The sequence below is a fragment of the Carica papaya genome, chromosome 7, assembly GCF_054855325.1.
Source record: "Carica papaya isolate Zhongbai chromosome 7, ASM5485532v1, whole genome shotgun sequence".
NCBI classification, from domain to species: Eukaryota; Viridiplantae; Streptophyta; class Magnoliopsida; order Brassicales; family Caricaceae; genus Carica; species Carica papaya.
Genome location: NC_142315.1, coordinates 6,863,266 through 6,877,215, shown reverse-complemented (window position 1 = coordinate 6,877,215; position 13,950 = coordinate 6,863,266). Strand labels below are relative to the sequence as shown.

At 33.1% G+C, this 13,950-nt stretch overlaps 2 protein-coding genes and 1 long non-coding RNA gene across 4 annotated transcripts; 1 reads left to right on the top strand and 2 right to left on the bottom strand.

Moving 5' to 3' along the window:
- Positions 1 to 78: 78 nt before the first annotated feature.
- ATH1 (homeobox protein ATH1) lies at positions 79 to 3,487 on the bottom strand. Of its 2 annotated transcripts, none has more exons than XM_022039174.2 (5): positions 3,103 to 3,487; positions 1,656 to 2,318; positions 716 to 1,050; positions 582 to 642; positions 79 to 485 (listed from the first exon to the last, which is right to left on the bottom strand). In XM_022039174.2, the coding sequence occupies exons 2-5, from the start codon at positions 2,256 to 2,258 to the stop codon at positions 369 to 371; spliced, it is 1,116 nt and encodes a 371-aa protein (XP_021894866.1). In that variant the 5' UTR covers positions 2,259 to 2,318; positions 3,103 to 3,487; the 3' UTR covers positions 79 to 368. The 2 variants fall into 2 exon arrangements, with proteins under 2 accessions (XP_021894866.1, XP_021894865.1); XM_022039173.2 differs by lacking the exon at positions 3,103 to 3,487 and adding an exon at positions 2,538 to 3,027.
- A 1,311-nt stretch (positions 3,488 to 4,798) lies between these two features.
- On the bottom strand, positions 4,799 to 7,815 carry LOC110812431 (Core-2/I-branching beta-1,6-N-acetylglucosaminyltransferase family protein). The gene is made up of 2 exons (XM_022039209.2): positions 7,321 to 7,815; positions 4,799 to 5,898 (listed from the first exon to the last, which is right to left on the bottom strand). The coding sequence occupies exons 1-2, from the start codon at positions 7,813 to 7,815 to the stop codon at positions 5,260 to 5,262; spliced, it is 1,134 nt and encodes a 377-aa protein (XP_021894901.2). The 3' UTR covers positions 4,799 to 5,259.
- Positions 5,435 to 6,286, top strand: LOC148252919 (uncharacterized). Its single transcript, XR_015813205.1, has 2 exons — positions 5,435 to 5,574; positions 5,670 to 6,286. It is a non-coding gene; the product is annotated as an uncharacterized LOC148252919 (long non-coding RNA).
- Positions 7,816 to 13,950: the final 6,135 nt, after the last annotated feature.

The window sequence follows — 13,950 nt, the reverse complement described above, 5'->3', positions numbered from 1 at the left end:
ACTTTCTTGCTATTATAATCTTCACTCTTATCTAAGCTATTTGATTTTGTAAAAAATAATAATAATAATACATATAAATTTCAAAAACAAAAACTAAAATCATATGTCATATATCGAGCAGCACCAACTTTTCTAAAACAGTATTCCCATCTTGAAGGAATAACCAACAAGAATAGGGAAAGGTTTGAGACCCCTATTGAGGAAAGATTTTGGTTGAACAATATATCCTCATGTAAGTCACGAAATAATTCCTTCATCTTCTAGGATTTCCAAATAATTAGTAATGCAGGTTTATATATACACTTGTTGGCTATGTCTACCTTTCCTATTGAAAGATGAACAGATGCTTTCTTAACCATTGAATCTTTTCACCGATGGTCCCCTTCTTCATTTCTCCCACCCTTTCTTCTGTTCATCTCTGCATACATTTCCTCTATCATCGGTTTCCATAGCCGAACACGGGCATTTATAAACCAATTAGATACCTGTGTATATACAAGTACGAAATCAAAATCAATAGAATCTTTTTATTCAGCAGATGATATTCTCAATTCAGGAAGAGAAACAAGACTAGAACTTACCTGGCTTCTTGTCAATCCGCTCTTTACGGCCAGTAGGTGCTTCTCCGCATCTTTGGGATATCTGAAATTATTCAAATGGGTGAAGACAACTCCATGCATAAATAATGATGTTGATCGAATGATGAATTACTTACGGGTGAAGAAAGTTGTGAAACATCCATGCCCGTAAAACAGATACTGATTTTTCTGGCAACCCTCTCTGAGGTCTCCATAATTGATGATGCTTTTTTCTCTTTAGCTGCTCCTGAATGAAACAATTATCCAAGATTCCTTCTTTCTCTGGCTTCCATGGATCACTACCCAGTTCAAGAATTTGGCTGATGATCCTGTCTCTTAGGTTTTTATACAACAAAGAGATTGTTTGCAGAGCAAAACGTGCATGCAATTGAGGATCCAACTCTGTAGCAGCATGGAATGCAGATACAACTGTGTGGATCTCACCCAAGCACTGGTTGTATTGATCCTCGACCTTACTCCAGCAAACCGCCAAAGTGTCATTTACCAATATATCATACAATATACCCATAAACAAAACCATATTAACCCAGATTTAATACTGAAACCCAAAAAACTTATTCAATGTTGACCTTGATGAATCTCATATTGATGTATTTAATCATTTAGCAGCAGCAGAGATTAACCCATACATATACTACACAATATACCACCAAACAAGGCTTTTGCCAATAATGTTATAAAACATACCTCAACAACTAAAACCAAGATCAACCTTAACACTGAAACCCAAAAGGTGTATTCTTTCACATTCGTGTATTTACTTTAATACTGAAACCCAAAAGTGCATTCAGTGTTGACCTTGATGAATCTCATATTGGTGTATTTAATCATTTAACATCAGTAGAGATTAACCCATACATATACCATACAATATACCACCAAACAGGCTTCAATAATAATCTTATACAACGTACCCGTAAACAGATTTTGTTTTTGAGATAAAACATACCCATAAACAGATAAACAAACATCACCACCTAAAACTAAGATCAGCTTTAATACTGAAACTCAAAAGGTGTACGCTCTCATATTCGTGTATTTAGCAGCAGTACATACCACTTGGAGTAGAGTCAACAGCTGAGTTTTCTTGGTTTGAACTGGCCTTGTTTCAATGTCCCTCCAAGGCATTCCTCTCTCTGAAGAAAATGGATTAATCCCAATCCGGTCAATTAAGCAACTTGGCTCATGTGAGTTTTCTAAGGAGTATGTAGCAATTTGGGCAAGTATTTCCTGAATCGCTTGAAGATATGTTGATCCCAATATTACTTGTGAGAATTGCGGTACAGAAATCTCATTGCTGTTACAAGAATTCCAAGAAGTAGCTGCAGCAGAAGAATGATCTGAGATAACAGCAGGGTGGGATGTTGCAAGACTTAAGGATAGTTCATTAGTATATGAAGAAAAGGGAGTTGGAGACAGATATGGCATGGCCGGATTAAGTTGAAAAGCTGGAGAAGGAGCAGCAAACTTAGTGTTGAAATCACTAAGGAGTTGATTAGAAGCTAAGATGGTATATAATGAAGGTGGTAGTTGATGAGAATTTTGTTGAATATTGGAAAGTGAAGTAAGTTGTTGCGAATCAAAAATTGTGGGCAAAAGATTTGAATCTCCTTGTAATTCCATTCCATCAACCCTAACATTCAATATGTTTTTCTCCATCTAATGCTCAATGCCGACTTCAGTTTTCATAGAAAAAATCACCATTCTTCTCCTCATCACCTGGAAAATATTAAACACAATATGCAGCTCAATCTTCAATCTGCCTAAATTATTAATTACTTATTTTAACCCCAAGAATTCAAGGTTCCTAGATATGGCTAGCTGAAGTACTTGAACACTAATATGATATTTGAAATCCAGAACAATAAAATATGGAACCACAGAAACCATGAAAATTAACTGAAAAGGGCTAAACAAGAAAAAGAAAACAAGACCAACCTCGCATTCCTACGCTACCTGACGGCTTTCTCAAAACAGTCCAACGATTAGTCTCTAAAAAACACAGCATGCTTTCTTCTTTAACAAAAAAGAACAAGAAGGAAAAGCTACGGCCACAGGAAAAATAAAAGTGGGGTTAATATGTTTGCATGAACAGAGAAGTGGGATTTTCCCCAGGATACCAAAAACCAAGAAACTGATGAGTTTCACAGTCTCAGACCCCAATAAGATTCATCATTTCTTTCCACAAGATTTTAAAGCACACACACTAATGGATTTCTTTTTTTCTTTTTTCAAAAATAAAAGCAACCCGTTTCAGAGAAGCCATTAAAAGAAAGGAAGAGTCTGTCAACAGAGGCCAAAAAAGAGCTCCTCTTGCAGAAGTGGACGGAAGTGAATTATATGGATGGACTTGGACATGGACCCATTCACTTCAATTCAATTTAATTCAACTGGAAAGAGAGAGAGAAATAGAAAGAAGCTAAGCAATACAAGAGTAAAAAACAAAAGACATTGGAGAGAGAAAGAGATATAGAGAGAGAGAGAGGGAGAGGAAAGACATTACTCTTTGTGCAGTGCCACTCATTTCTGTTGCAGGCTTTAGAGGGCCCATCTCCTGCCACCCTCCCCCTCCTCCCTCTTTCTCTCTCTCTCCTCCCAAAATTTCAGTATCTGTTTCTCCGTAATCATCATAATCAAAATATCTGGATTCTCTCTGTTGAAACTCCTGCTCATGGCAGGTCTCTTGGGCACCATTTTTCAGAGGCTTCTTCTTTTCTTTAAATATTTCAGGACATAAAAAATATAACATGACGAGAAAGAAGAGTAATATGAGTAAAGAAAGATCAGACTTTCCCCTCAGAATCTTATAAGCTAAAGGTTTCAAAGGCAAAAATGCAACTGTGTATATTAAGCAGCTTCCTTTTAAGAGAGACAGAGAGGGTGATGCAAGCAAAGCCAAAAAGTGACGGGGAAAATCTCAAGACAAAATCTTTTACGAATTTTATTGAAGGCTATGTAAATATAGGCGTTGAGTGAGTCGCATAGGGTGTATATAATGGTACCCACAAGATGATAATGAACGAACATTTTTATCACCTCTAGGATCTTGCTTTTTGCCTTCTTAAATGTTTGCTCTAGTTTTTTCCTTCTCGTTTGCCACTTTGTAAGAATCTATACATATATATATATATACACATACATACATACATATGAAGGATGAAGGTGGCACAAGTTAAACCACATTCGTCACTAGAGAATTAATTACACTAAAAAGTAATTCAATCAAGAGACATATTTATGAGAAATTAAATTATTCTTGATTTATGTATATACCATAATGATTATTATAATCTTATATATAATATACATAGACTTAGCTCTTTTGAAGTATCAATAAATGAAGAGACAGACTTTGATTTCTTTTTTTTAAAAAAAAAAAAATTGATAAACTAGAATTTAGTCTCCATGGTTTGAATTAATCGTAATTTGATGTGTTTTTCAATTTCCATATATTTGTTAGATTTTCAGAGAATAGAGAATTGTAAAAATTAAATAAATTGAAAACTTATTTTTATTTTTTAATACGTATGCCAATGTAGTATTATATTTTATACCAATAGTACTTGGTAATTAATTTAATAGATGTATACATATCATTTCTTGATTTATGTACGTTTAATTTTCAGTTTACATCAAAAATTCGATCAAATTTTTTAAACTCCATTTTATGTATCTTTTTATTTCAAGTCATCACTTTGAATTTTAACACTTCATCATGTAAGTGTTTCCTTCTAACTTTAATTTTTTTCCAGTAGTGATTTTTCAAAACACTTCAACATTTGAAATATCAAATTAATTGTTCCAATATAGACTTTTTTAAATACATACATATATATATATATATATATATTCAAAAACATATTTTACTCTTGAAAACGAAAAGCCTGATAGATAAAAATTTTCTTGAGCAACTTTTTTTATTTTCCCACTTTAACAAATTTATTATTTCTTACTCATCTAAACTACTTCCCGTGATATTCTTCCTCTCTCAGTCTCTCTCTCTCTCTCTTTCTCTCTCTTACTATACGAACCTGCTGCACTTTTTAATGCAAGAGTTAAAATCACATATTAGTATAATTAAGTACATGTCACTTTTGAAAATAATGAATATATCTCAACACTTTTATCCTCCTACTCTTTTAATCTTCTCAAACAATTTATATACAATATATAAATTTTATTTTATTATTATTATTACATGAAAATCACACACCATTATATTCATAGTAGAAAATAATCTCTCATATCCCAATATCTACTTGTAAGGAAACAAAATTTTCTTAAGAAACAGACCTATTCAGACACCCCACTAGTGTGTCTGAAAAAATGAACTTTAAGGGAGGGACAATTAGACCCAACCCGGGCTGCATGAATGTGTATCCTCAGTATGATTGGGTAATATCAAAAGCATCAATTCCCTCTAGTCTGTACAGATAGATATCAAGTGATCCGGGGGAGGATCAAAAATGTAGACCAAGTTAAAAAAAAAAAAAGCCCACAATAATAACGTGAAAGAAGGGTACCTTCTCACAAATAACATGGAAGAAGGGTGCCTTCTCTAACAGAGTATATTAGGATAAGAATGAGTTTAGTGTGTTGCTCCCTGCCTCTTTTCATCTTCAAATATTGATTCGAGTTTTGGTTCTGGAAGTAGCAGCTCTTAAAATCCCAGAACCTTTGGTGCTACTTGCAGTAAAGGTTCCAAAGCACTGGGTGCAAATTTTCTGGCGAAAAGGTAACACATTGAGGTGTTCTTGTTATTGTATTTGCAGCTGTGACTTTCAAATATCCTCACAAAGAACTCCTCGGTGATATCTGCTCTTCCAAATGTAGCTGGGTGAGCCCCACCTCTTGACCAATCCACCCATGTGATGCTTCGATTTGCTAGGGATCCAGCTGCCTGAATGGTTAACATGGTAGGGAAATAATGCTCATCCACATAACATGCTGGCCTACAGAACTCTTCAAATTTCCGGTAATACTTGCTATCTTCCACTATATTGATTGCAAGCTTTCGGTCAATTTCAAACCATTGTGATCCTTTACGCCATTGGCTAATGTCCACTTCAGGTGCCATATTCTCATGGTATCGTCCTCGTCCATACGGGCCAGGATCATCAAATGCACCAATGAAACTATGCTTCGATTTCATTATGTGTTTATAGATGGTACTGAAATTGTACAAAGGAATGCAAGATTCAGAGAGTAGGATGAACCATTCATTCGATATATCTAGCAATGCATTGGCAAGGAGTCTCCTCTCAGCATCACACATACTCATCTTTCCCCACTCGGATACCTGCAGAAAAAGATAATCACAATTTCATTCCTGCAAAGAAGTGCCTAGATCTGGAATCTTAAAACTGATATCTCCAACGTTAAATAGGAAATCTAACATTGACGGGGAATACAATAATAAAGAAATTTTATTTAAAATCTGATCCTGAAACAGAAATGAATAATGCCTAGAAGTGTCATACTCATGCTTCACACTTAGAAATTTTGGTTTGGAGGGGTGGGGTGGGGGTATGGATGTGTGTGTGTGTTTGTGTGGTGTGGTACGTGTGTGTGGGAATTCTGGTAGTCCTACTGTTTTTATTTTCAGTCTAAGCATGAGAACTTTGTCAAGCCCGAATTCGTAGGATAGGAGCAGTTGACAATTGAATCCAACTTTTCCATTATTTTCATTTCATATCCGTAATAGTGCGAAAGGAAAGCCCGGCTCCAAGTTGTTCAAGAATAGTATGAATCTGGTTTACTGAGAGACTATACTATCATGTCATTTAGTAGGGGGTCATACCATATCCTGTACATAGCATCCTAACCAACATGCAGTGGCAGCAGACAGTTGCACCTCTATAGACATGCTGCCAATCTAATCCAAAGCACAAATGCTAATTTTATTTTCCAAAGCCATCTTACAATTATTCCCAATCCTACATATTACATGCAAAATTTCCAGGTCTTGTTAAATGGCAAAGGGTTTCATCCTTTGGTGATGACCAAACTTAAATCAAACTTCTCCACCTTCATGCCCAACAGCAGTTAAACATATTCAGCCTTGCTGAAAAGAAATTCAATTTCAACTCGTACAAGGTAAATTACAGCTATTATTTTCAATTTCAACCAAGCACAGACCAATCTATAAAGTAGCACTTCATCCGCTCAATCCATCATGACATGGCAATCTCCAACACAATGAGTTGGCTGGATATATGCATATAGTTCCAATCTCTTCAACCCAAAATGTTAAACACTTGACAGTCAAATTAGCGTCTTCACCAATGATCTCTGCTAGGTTATCTCATCAAATTAGAAAAATAATTTCCAAAAGTTCAGCTCCATGGCAACATGCAATTTTCGCACTTTAAATTCAAAGGAAATTTCCAATCTTCCAATCATGATCTTCACTTCATATCTATCTGCCATCTTCTTATGTCAAATTCCAACAAGTGTTCAATTGAGGATGGATCTATCAATGTTTCAATTTACAGTATGTAGAATTAGTTCCGAGGCAACTATAGGTAAGATTTTATTACAGTGATAAAAAATAAAAGAAAATTAAAATACATGAAGCAAAAAACTATATATATATATTTTAATAGCAATAGGCGAAGCTAGACGAGAGGAGAATCATAAATAACATATTGAAAAGTCAATACTAACGCAAAGAAGGGTTACAAGCATGGCAAAATGTAGAAATACAGAGGCTTTGGCATACCTGACTGGGGATTTGCCTCGCGTGGAAAACTGATGAACGGGGAAAGTTGGGACTGAACGATGGATGGGAGTGAATATAGACGGAATAAAGCCCTTGATTTCCCTTTAAAAATCTCTCCCAAAGAGGTGCAAGAGGCAAGGGTCCCTTTGACAAAAACATAAATGCAATCTTTGGAATTCTCCTGAAAGGATATTCTTTTATTCGAGGCACGAAAGACACCCTCCAAAAAAGCTCTTTATCAGTCATGGAATGAAGCAGATTGGAGGGAGGTTTTATCCAATGATCCAAACCAACAGGTTCCTCATAGCAGGGCTCATAACTGGATTTGAATGTGGTTACTACACTTTCAACTCCAAAACGTCTAATCGTATATATACTAATGACTGAAATAGCGATACACAAAGAAAGAAAAAACCCCAACAACTGAAGCAATCTTAGCGGTAAAGCCCTAGGTTGGTTCGTCCTAGCAGAATCCTTGCCTTCCTCTAATGGCATCTTCTTTATCAATTCAATAACTATTTCAGCTCCAAAAAACCCTTATTGCTTAGCCAATTGAATCAAACCCAAACTGCATCACATACTATATGATTGCAAATCTAAGAGTAGAAACGATAAGAGGCTAAATTTGATTATCGAACAATAACAGATCCAAAGTTAGTATCAGAGTTTGCATCAAATTGAAGTGATCCGCGCGAGAAGAAGGTGTCAGTCAAGAAAGTAAAGATGTCAGCGTACCGCACGACTGTGATGGCGCAAAGTGAAATATAGGTGAGATCTTCTCGTTGAATCCGTTCAACACGATTGCCGAAATTTAGCAAAGAAAAGAAGAGGAGAATGTTCAAAGTCGCTAATGGGAGAAAAACTAGATCACATTGATTGGTCCGTCCGATACTTGTATTTAATTAGTTCTAATCTGAAATTAATTATATTATAAAATTAATAATAAATATTAAAATAATTACAGTAAAAAGTTGACTATTATAATTATTCAAAATTGAAGTTTGTTACAGTTTGATATTTAATGTTTTTTTTTCGTTATTATTTGGTTTTTAATATTTTTTATTTATTTTATGCATTCAGTTTTATTTTTATTTTTTAACAGAAAAAAGTTTAAATAAGTTATACTAGGTTTAACTTTTTTATAAAAGAAATGATTTAAAGGATGACTTTTACTAATTAATTAAATTAATAATTAATAAAAATGTTAAATATCTTTTTTTATTATTAGTACATTAATTTAATTAACTAGAAATTATTATTATTTTGAGTTGTTTTTTAGAATATCTAAATATGGTATAACCATTGTAAATGAACAACTTCATAAACTAAATTATAAAAATTAAGAACAAAGTACCAAAATTTATATACTAATTTAACAAATTACCATTGTTACATATTATGATTTTATATGCTATTTTTATATTATAATATTTAATAAATTATTACATAACCATAAATAAAATGATAAATGGATGCATAATTCAAACAAATTGATAAATATAATTAATTAATTTTTTTTATTTTGTTACGACTCACCTATTTAAGTCTTTTGAAAGAAAAAATTTATTTCAAACTAAATAATATAAGTTTATTAAATAAGTATCCTAAAATGAGTGATGTTACAAATTGTGGATACACTATTTTATCTCTAGAGAAAAGACATTATTATTATTTTTTTTTCATTATAGCACCATTATTTGGAAGGTAAAAATGATGTGGATAAAGATGTGTTATTCTAACAATAATCATGTTAATTGAAATGGGGAGAGATATTTTACTTTCTATGCCTAAAAAATTTTTTAGACAATAAAATTTTTCTTATTTTTTCTTTTAAAACATTGATTCTTTATAATAATTTGAAGTAAATCCACATGTTTTGATTTAAAGTTATTGAGATTACAATAATGGGTTACTTAAATTTCGTTATTTTAAGTGTTTGTGATATACATATTTATTGGTAAATTTTTGAGACGTTTTAATATAAAGAAAAAATAGTATGTTAATAAATTTTGCTCTTTTCAACTTTATACCGATGTGTTGTATGTTTTCTAGAATCTTCGAATACTTCATTAATTGTTATTTAGTAATTTGAATGCTGATTTTGAAATAAGTGGGGTTATTTAGGGTATTCTCTTTAACCAAATCATATTTTAATAAATCTATACAATTAGTTTATCATTTTTGCATTTTAACATAACTTCATGATAAATTTTTGAACTGACAAAATATGGTTTGTGATCCCCATTGGCTACTTTATGGCTAATTGTAAGGATGGGTTCGTTCGTTGTTCAAGTTTTAACAAAAAAAAAAAAAAAAAGATAATTTAACCATTTGTCAAGATTTAGTAAAAACAAAAAATAATACTAAGATAACACTAAAACCACTATGAATTTAAAATCGAAGTCAAGCATATAAACCATAAGCTATTCAGATACAACATCCTAATTTTATTTCTAAACCTCATAACCCACCTAAGTCTATAACCAAATGGATAGAAAGTTATAAATCCAACAAGTTGACACCAAAAAGCAGAGGACCAGAATAGAGGGATAACCAAATCTAAAAGCTGATTAGGCTGTGCGATGGTGATAAGGAAACAAAGATTGCATTATCTCAGTGATATAGGGAAAATATGTGCAATCACCAATAGTGATGTTATTTGGAAAATAGAGAAGGCATGCAACGATGATATTCTTTGGAAAATATGAAAAATGATAAGGTGATTTAAGCAGTGATGGATGACAATGTAGCGTAGATGGCTACATGGTTGTTCATGTGTGGCTAATGGCAAATAAGGTGAATTTTGCTGAGTGATTGACGGTAAATGGTGCCAAAGAAAAGAAAAGAGATTGGAGAGAAGATGAGAGTGAAAGTGACAGTCAATTACTAGATTTCTAACCCTACTTTTTTAATATATATGTACACATATATATATAAGGATGTACATGTAATTCTAGAATTTATAAATTAAGGAGGTATGGATACAAATACAAAGTGAATGAATGCATCGTTAGCCCAAATAAGTAAGCAACCCAAGAGGGGATGAATTAAGTTTCTAAAAAATTTGGCTAATTTTAATTCAAATTGAGAATTGTAACAATACGTACACAATTAGTGCAACCCAACAAGAAATGAAATGCTTGAGTAAAATAACTTGGATAATGTTTACACCCTAAATTAAGCATTTTAAATTTGTGATGAGATGAACAAGAGATTCAATCATATGAGTCAAAGGAGTTTGGAAGCTTTAGCTAAGAAAAAGGTATATTCCAAGGGTGGACTTCAATCTTTGAAGTCTTGTGTGCATTCCTTGGCTAGTAAACATAACAATAATGTTTTCAAATCTAACTCTCCTTAAAGGAAGTTTGATTACTTATAGTTGGTGCATTTTGATGCATCTGGGCCTATGAAGACTAGAAACCTCGGAGGTGCTTGCTATTTTGTCACCTTTATCAATGATCTTCCAGGAAGCCTTGAGTTTATCACTTGAAGGCTAAAGATGGTGGTTTAAAATTTTTTAAGCAATTTCAGTCAAGAGTTTGAGAGCGAGACGGGGGAGAAGGTGAAGTGCCTTTGCATTGATAATGAAAGAGAATATATAGGTCCATTTTATGCTTACTGCGAGAATCAATGTATTTGGCATAAGAAGGCTCCACTGAAGACTCCGCAATTAAATGGTTTAGCAGAACTGATGAACAAAACAACTAAGGTGAATGTTACCCCATGCTAAGTTACTAGATGCTTCTGGGGTAAAGCTTTTTGTATTGCAGAATATATATTGAATCTTACCACTTCTATTCATTTGGGATTGGATGTTGCAAAGACAGTTTGGAGTAATAGGGACATTTTCTAAGCACTTGAAGGTGTATGGTTTTAAGGTGTTTGTACACGTTACCAAGGATGAAAGGTCTAAGCTTGATACTAAAACCATAGCGTGTTTTTTTGGGCCATGGACCTGATGATCAGGATTACAGATTTCGGGATCTAATTAAGATAAAACTAATTAAGAGTAGAACATCTTCTTTGAGGATCAAACGTTGATGACATTGAGAATTTTCTAGATAAGATACTATCTTATGATGATGCTTTGTTTGATTTGAGTGCAGGTCCAGGCCTTAACAACTAGAGAGATGTTGAGCTACCTACTGCAGTTATTACTCCTGAAAGAGATTTGAGTCCTGATGTTGATCCTAAATACAACATGATGAAGAGCATGTGAATGCTCCCATTGGTGATGATAATGCTACTGAACCTGTTGAGTAACCTGTTCAAGAACATGATGTCTTGAGTTCCCAATGAAATTGTTGTTAGAAGATCAACTAGAACTCATCAACCTTCCATTACGTATTCTCCTTATATGTGCTACTAAGTGAAAGCAGAGAACTTGAATGTTCTGATGATGCCATAGAACATGAGAAGAAAGATGAGTGGCTGAAGGCTATGCTTTAAGATATGAAATCTCTTTTTGATAATAACACTTATGGGTTAGGGAAATTGCTTAAAGGTAGAGAGATCTTGAAAAACAAATGGGTCTATTTTTTAAAGACTAAAGAGAATAATTCACAACTCTGGCATAAGGACACATTGGTTATGAAGGGATTTAATCAGAAAAAATGTGTTGATTTTAGTGAAATCTTTTCTCGTGTTGTGAAGATACCATCCATCAGAATTGTACTTAGCATGTCAGCTAACATGGACTTAGAGATTGAACAAATGGATGTAAAGACAGCTTTCCTTCACGGTGCTCCTGAAGAAAAAATATATTTATAGCAATTTGAAGAACTGATATGGCTTGAAGCAACAACCCTGATAATGGTATAAGAAGCTTGAGTCCTTTATGGGAAAACATGTATAAAAAGACTACTTATATTCTGTCTTGATCAAGAGATTTGATGATAATGATTTCTTGATTTTATTATTACATGTTGGTGGTAATGCTAATTGTTGGTTATGATTTGTCTCAAATTGACAGGTTAAATAATGATCTGAGCAAGTATTTTAGGATAAAGGACTTGGGGCCAACAAAGAAGATTCTTGGCATGACCATTCCCAGAAATAAGAAAACCAAGAAGTTCAGCTATCACAAAAATTATATATTGAAAAGTACTTTGAGAGGTTCCATATGGACAAATTTAAAATGGTTAGCACTCATGACTTCAGATTGAGTTATAAGCATAGTCCATCTTCTGATGAAGAGAAGAAAGAGCTTCAAATTGATAGCTTGATGTATGCAGGGATAAGTACTCAACCAAATATAGCATATGCTATGAGTGTTGTGAGCAAATTCTTGAACAACCGTATAAGAGAGTATTGGAATGTAATGAAGTGGATACTTCAGTATTTGAAAGATATTCCCAAATTATCTTTGTTTTTATTTCTGATCCTTTATTAGCTGTAATATAGATGAGAACATGGTTGAAGATACTCATACTAGGAAGTCTGTTTCTAGCTATTTGTTCAATTTTGTTGGTAGTGTTGCGGCTTGAAAATGAAGGTTGCGAAAGAGTGGTTGCACTTTCTATTGCAAAAACTATGTTCATTGCTATTACATAAGCTTGCAAAGTACTCTTGTGGATAAAGAGATTTCTATGAGAGCTTTGCTTTGAGCAAGAAAGGTATGTGTTGCACTATGATTCTCAAAGTGCTATATCTCGTAGCAAAAATTACAACTTTCATTTACGCTATAAACATATTGATATGAAGTATTATTGGATGTTGTGATAGACTCCAAAAACTTAGAGGTTGAAAAGATTCATATGGATTATATTTATTTTAATATGATGAATAAATTATTTTACAAATAGAAACATAGTATATGTTATAATAATGTTGGTATAACTGAATTCTCCACGTAGTTGTGAGAGAGAGTCTACTGGGGATATCACTCTTACACAGATGATGACCCATATGTTTTAGAATGTGAAATTTTTTCAGTTTTGTTGCGTTCTCACTCCAAAATTATAAACCCAATGTTATTTCATCGATGACATTTTGAAAATTAAAAGTTATCTTTAGGTCTAAAAGACAGTTCTATGATGATTTAATAAGTTCTACTGTAAGCACCACTTAGGGGAAAAAAAGGAGATTTATGAGCATAAAGGAAGAGAGAGTTTCTTTAAAACAGCTTCAGAATCCTGATTTTATAAAAATGACCCAAAAATCATCTACTGCTGAATTGAACTGATCTTTTGAAAACTTATAATAAACATCTAATTTTTCACTTTAACAACTGAAATTTCCACTACAACCATCAACCTATTGAAGACATACTCAATTTTTAGCCCCCTTTGGAAAGATTGATGACTTCTCGTTTTTGTTATCTCTTTCCTTATATTGAACAAATAGATACTTGTTTTAGTATTGAAAGTGCATCATTTAATTAATGTAATTCGGTTAAATTATATTTTCAAAAAAAAAATTATAAATTGAAACACTTGTAAATTCAATGCCGAATTTTAATTTTAAAAAAAATCATAAAATTTAATTGTATCATAACAACTAGTTAACCATTATTTAAAATCACTATAATCCTCCCATCAAAGTATGGATAAATGCACCCCTTACCCTAGTGGAAAAAAATGCTACCGTCATGTTTGAACTCAAGCATTTGTTAATAAAGAATAGCAGGAG